The following is a 6,031-nucleotide window of genomic DNA, read 5'->3' on the forward strand; positions in this document are numbered from 1 at the left end:
TGATACTTTTTCCAACAGGCATTGCCCATGAAAGGTTTTTCTACATAGATAACATATAAAAAAAAAGGTTGATGCCAATGAATATCAAAACAACTCTGCTGCGGTGTATAAAATTGAACACTCAGGCCCAGATTTCGAATGTGCACGACTTGTACAACATTATTCATTATAAGTTTTAGACACTTTTCCACTGGGTCCAACAAAGGGACATGGACTCAATAAATGAGAGGTTGGCCTAAATACATACAAAAATGCACCAACATTTAGTTTGGTGCACAACTAACTAAGCCAACCAATTGGTTTAACCCCTTAGCGACCCATGACGTATCTGATACGTCATGGTGCCGCGGGGGGTGTTCAGAGCGGCGCTGATCCCGGCTGACATGTGCAGCCGGGCAGTGCCTTTATTAGCCGGCACGGGTCCCGTTGCCGCGTCGGCTAATTAAGCCTCTAAGTGCAGCTGTCAAACCTGACAGCTGCACTTAGAGGCTTCAGACCTCACGTCACTTGTGTCTAGTGGGACGGATCTCCCCCCCGCAATGCGATCGCAGGGGGGAGATCCGTTCTTCTGCCCGTGCCGGGCCTCAGCGTCGGAATGACGCTTTTCCCGGCTCGGCAATAGATTGCTATGGCCTGCAGCAGGCCATAGCAATCTATGACCAATCTCATCGATCTTTGCTGTGTATATACACAGCATTGATCTCTATGAGAGATCATTGCTGTTTATATACAAGTCCCCCAGGGGGGCTTCTAGTTACAGTAAAAATAAAAGTAAAAATGTTTTTTTATTAATAAAAAATCCCCTCCCCCATTAAAAGTCCAAATCACCCCCCTTTTCCCATTTTATAAATATAAATAAATAAACAAACATTTTTGGTATCACCGCGCGCGTAATCGCCCGAACTATTAATTAATCACATTACTGATCTCGCACGGTAAACGGCGTAAGGGCCAAAAAATTCCAAAGTGAAAAATTGCGCATTTTTGGTCGCATCAAATCCAGAAAAAATTTTATAAAAAGTGATCAAAAAGTCGTATATGCGCAATCAAGGTACCGATAGAAAGATCACATCTTGGCGCAAAAAATGTCACCTCAAACAGCACCATAGACCAAAGGATGAAAGCGCTGTAAGCCTGGGAATAGAGCGATTTTAAGGAACATATATTTGTTAACAATGGTTTGAATTTTTTACAAGCCATCAGATAATAAAAAAGTTATACATGTTACATATCGTTGTAATCGTAACGACTTAAGGAACATGCATAACCAGTCAGTTTTACCCCAGGGCGAGCGGCGTAAATGCAAAACTCCCCGAAATCAAAACAAATTCCTTTTTTTTTTTTTTTCAATTTGACAGCGCCAATGATTTTTTTCCGGTTTCGCTGCATATGTTATGGAAAAATAATGCCTGTCATTGCAAAATACAATTGGTTTCCCCAAAAATAAGCGCTCATATACGTCTCTAGGTGAAAAAATGCAAGCGCTATGGACTTTTAAACATAAAGTGGAAAAAGCAAAAGTGCAAAAACGAAAATTGGATTTGACCTTAAGGGGTTAAACCAAGATTTAACAGTCTTCAGATACACCAGACATATCATAAGCATTATAAACTTTAATAATTGTTATGTTTGAACACTGTTCTTCATCGACGCTTGCAGTGGGTAAATCCATGAAACTTGTCCAGCACACACAGAAACTGTATTATATATTGCTGCTCTTGCATAGTACGTAACAAAGATCCTATTCTTACCTAAACATGCTCCCCTGGGGTCCTACTGCAGCACCTCCTGCAGCGCCTCCACTGCCACTTGCGAGGTGGACTTGTCTTGGCAGTGACAGCCTGCTCAGCCAATCACTGGCCACGACACTGTCCTCAGTAAAGGCCCCATTACACACACAGATATATCTGACTGATTATTAAAGCCAAAGCCAGGAACTATAAACAGAGAACAATCCATAAAGGAAAGATTGAGATTTCTGTTCTTTCCATTCCTGGCTTTGGCTTCAATGATTTGTCAGATAAATGTGTGTGTATAATAGGGCCCTAAGTGATTAGCCTCAGTAAGTGATTGGCTAAGTGATCTGTCACTGCTGAGACTAGTACACAGGAGTGTTCAGCTAGAGATGCCACAAGAGGAGCGTGGTTAGATAAGAATAGCATTTTTATAATGTTCTCCTCATAGGGCAGCAATATCTAAAAAAAATTAAATGGCTGAAGTACCCCTTCAGGGGATCTGCAATAAAGTAATTTCAGTACTTTTCAGTCACATCTATCGCCAATGTTATTTCTACTGGATAGTTTAGGACTGGAAGATAGCATTAACCTCCCATGACATGTGTACATTACATTGTATCAGGCTCTTAAAGGAGAAGTCCCACCAAATTGAAAAAAGTCAGACAGGTGGGGGACATTGCGGGAAAGAAATGAACAAGTCAACTCACTCATGTGCCCCGTAGTGCAGCTTCAGGGTCCCATTGATAGCCGCTGGGGTTCTGCAGCTCTTCTAGCGGCAATCAGCCAATCAGCTGAAAAAGCCGGGTACGTGACGTACCCTGTTTCTAGCCAAAGATGACATCCGCTGGGAGAGAAGCAACAAAGGCTTGGGCAAGTTTACTTGTTTATTATCTTCTCCCTCCCCCCTTGCCTGCATGCCTGACATTTTTCAATTTGCGGGACTTCCTCTTTGAACTGTACCTTATTAGTAAAACATTGTATCATAGTCATGTCTAGTAAACTTTACATAGTATATCATTTAATTAGTTAAACTGTTTTACATAAAAACATATTCTAACTGAGATTTTAATATCTGCAGAAGGAAAAATCTGGCTCACAAGCTGCAGCAGATGAAAGGTAATTCTAAAGGTGTTTCTTTTCATTGAACTTTTGCTGTCCTATTACAGCTCTAGTGTCTGTGACCGAACCATGGGCGGCAAGGTTTTAAAAAAAATAGTGTGTAAAACTAACCAATGGCACTGTGGAAGTGTTTGGAAGTTGCTCCTCCCTCCTAACTCGGCATGAATGACAGATCTTTCCGTATGGATAAAACAGGAAGCAACAATGACGCCAAGCCAGTTACAAAAAAGCCTGGAGACCACCTCCTGGACACTTCCCCTGTGCTGTGGCTCATCTTAAAACTGAAATGCTGCAGCTGTTACCTGTAGGATATAGTGCTGCCAAGCGTTTTGCGTTTTCAGACTAGCTGTATACCTGAGATACATTTGCTTGACAATCTTTCTTTATATGTTGTTTATAAACATTGGGGGAGATTTATCAAAAGTTGTAAATCTAGACTGGCGCAAACTGCCCACAGCAACCAATTACAGCTCAGCTGTCAGCTCTGGTGAAAGGAAAGAGGAGCTGTGATTGGCTGCTGTGGGCAATTTACACCAGTCTAGATTTTACACCCTTTGATAAATCTGGGCCATTGCTCCTACAAGGTACTTACATATCTTAGATTATAAACAAATACTGCATTGAGGCAGAATGCCAGGTGTGAATTTACCTTATTTTGTATAAAAAGTGTTTTCATGGGAATACAAAGCGTCATTGACTACTTAAAAAAAAAAGCCAGTCATGCACATTAAATAGCTGGCTTTTCCATAAATCTGTACACTCAGTTTAGGAATTCTCTGTTTCTCATGGATTACAAATGTTCAGCACTACAAAATACTACTTCATTCACCTACATTATACTGTGTAACAAAATGCAATTATTGTAAGATAATTAGAATGAAAACACATTTTGGACAGGTTTATTTTTTTGCAGAGATAAAATATTTCATATCCACACAACAAAATAGCATAGTGTAGCGACTCAGCATCATTGCCGTCATGGCATCTTCACCCTGTTTCAATAGCATCATATCTTCTGCAATCCCCTCTACTTTACTCGTGCCACTTCACATTCTTTGAACAATACATATTCCTCCTCCTGCAATACTATATCAACCCCCTACCACACAATGTCCCCTTTCAGCACCACTCCATTCTTACAGTACAATCTCCTCTCTTCCCCCTATGCCAACATTTTTCCCTTGCAGCATCATCCCGTGCCTATCATAACCAAACCCCCCCCCCCACACACACACACATACAACATCCTACCTCTGTGCCACCACTCTTCTCCTACTGTACCATTATCTCCTCTAGATCCACCTCCACACCATCATCTAACCTTCCTTACAGCATCATTCTCTCTCTTCCCATACATCCTTATGCAGTTCTTACCCAGAGGGGCTCTGATAGCTCTCAGTGCTTACATGTACATGTGACAGAAAGTAAATGCCCTTTTAGGTCTTTCAGACACACCCAAGGTAGGCCCTGGATGTGGCCTTTGGCCTATAGATCTCTAGTGCCGTTCCTCTGTAGTTATGCCCCTTTTTCAGTATAAGGCTCTGTTCACACTGAGCAAAACTGGTGGAATTCCGCAGCGGAATTCTCCGACGCAGAATCCTCCGCCACGGAATGCCGCCAGCCTCCCGGTCATTATGATAGTCTATGGAAGGCTTTTGCGCGCCTCCTCTTTCCACACTAAAGAATGGACATGTCCATTCTTCAGCGCGAAGAGACGCCTAGAGAGGAGGTGCGCAAGCCTCCCATAGACTGTCATTATGACAGGGAGGCTGGCCGGATTCTGCCAAAAATGGCGCCAAGGATCAAGGTAAGAAACTTACCTTCATCCTCAGCTCCGGATGCGCCATAGGGAAATATCAGCAGGTTAGATGCTTGTATAGTGTGTTTCAGGGGTAAGTGTTTATTTTTATTTATGACAGTGTATACACTATATATACCTTTCAATTAATGACTGTATGTTACTATTTTAGCTTGGAAGAAAACACACCAGAGACTACCAAGAAAGAAGATAATTCATATGAAGGCAATAGTAGCATTTTGTTAAGTAGCATGCCCGCTAACTCTGTGAGGGAAGTATCTGCAGCCTTTGGAGCTTTGGACAGATGCTCCCCAAAATCAGAAGAAGGAACTCAACTAATAGACTCTTTTATTAAAGATAATTGTGACATCATAGAGAAGGTGTCTTTAGAACTGAAAAGTACTGAAACAACTGAACCTACAGATGGCAAAAATATTACAACAGAGAAAGATCATTTGTGTTTAGTGCTAAAGGAAGATGACCCTCCAGATTCAGATCTTGCTAGTGACAGTGTTGCATTTGAACAATATTTAAGGAAACAAGCTCCAGATTTTGAAAGTTCTGATATCAGTGAGCCAAGTAGCATTCAGCTGGATCCATTAACTCCTTCTGAGGTGTTAGAGCATGAAGCTACAGAAATACTACAGAAAGGGACTGCTGTGGCTAAAAGAGAAGAGAAAGCTGAAGACACTAAAATCAGTAGCACAAAGACATCTGCAACAATTAAAAGCAAAGAAGAACCTAAAGTAGGCTTTTAAATGGCAAGAAGAGAAAGAGCTAGAGACATTCCCACAGATGCTCTACTTACTTTATGACAATATGAAAAGTGGTCATGTTGTAAGTGCAGTCATAGATGAATGGGCTATTTTCCCAGGTATAACTGCCAAAAAGCAGTATTGCATTGTGAAAGCAAGAAATAAGGACTGTTTTTATAACTTCTTTTTAACAGCGTTACGTTTTATAGGGCAGCTAGACAGTATTGAAAACATGTTGGTATAATATGTTTAAGTTGACTAGATCAGAATTTAAATGTTCTTTAAGCTTGAGTCATATTTCAAATGTACCAGAATTAAATCTTTGGTAAACCAGTCTTGTTTTCCAAGAAAAGTATTAAGCTTTACAAGGTGTATTTCTTGCAAACAATTTTTTTTTTGTTTCGACAAGGACATGATACCTATTTTTAAAAGGTTTTATTTGTTGGAAAAAAAGAAAACTATGCACCTAAACAGGTGTAATCCTGACAGCCTAACCCTATCCATGTTTTTAAACTTTCAATGAAAGTGCAAAAAATACATTATTGACATGTTTTTGTATATAGTTATAAATATATATATATCTATATATGTAAGAAGCATTCATACTGAGTTGTAAATTCTTT

The 6,031-nt window shown here is 40.4% G+C and overlaps 1 protein-coding gene across 1 annotated transcript in view; it reads left to right on the forward strand.

Moving 5' to 3' along the window:
- The window catches only part of ZNF280D (zinc finger protein 280D), a 46,649-nt gene extending 40,908 nt beyond the window's left edge, over positions 1-5,741 (forward strand). Inside the window, exons 20-21 of the mRNA XM_069982425.1 lie at positions 2,815-2,852; positions 4,826-5,741. Coding sequence (XP_069838526.1) covers positions 2,815-2,852; positions 4,826-5,411 — 624 coding nt within the window. The 3' untranslated portion in view covers positions 5,412-5,741. The remainder of the gene's footprint in view (positions 1-2,814; positions 2,853-4,825) is intronic.
- Positions 5,742-6,031: the final 290 nt, after the last annotated feature.

This window comes from Dendropsophus ebraccatus, chromosome 1 (genome assembly GCF_027789765.1).
Source record: "Dendropsophus ebraccatus isolate aDenEbr1 chromosome 1, aDenEbr1.pat, whole genome shotgun sequence".
Lineage (NCBI taxonomy): Eukaryota > Metazoa > Chordata > Amphibia > Anura > Hylidae > Dendropsophus > Dendropsophus ebraccatus.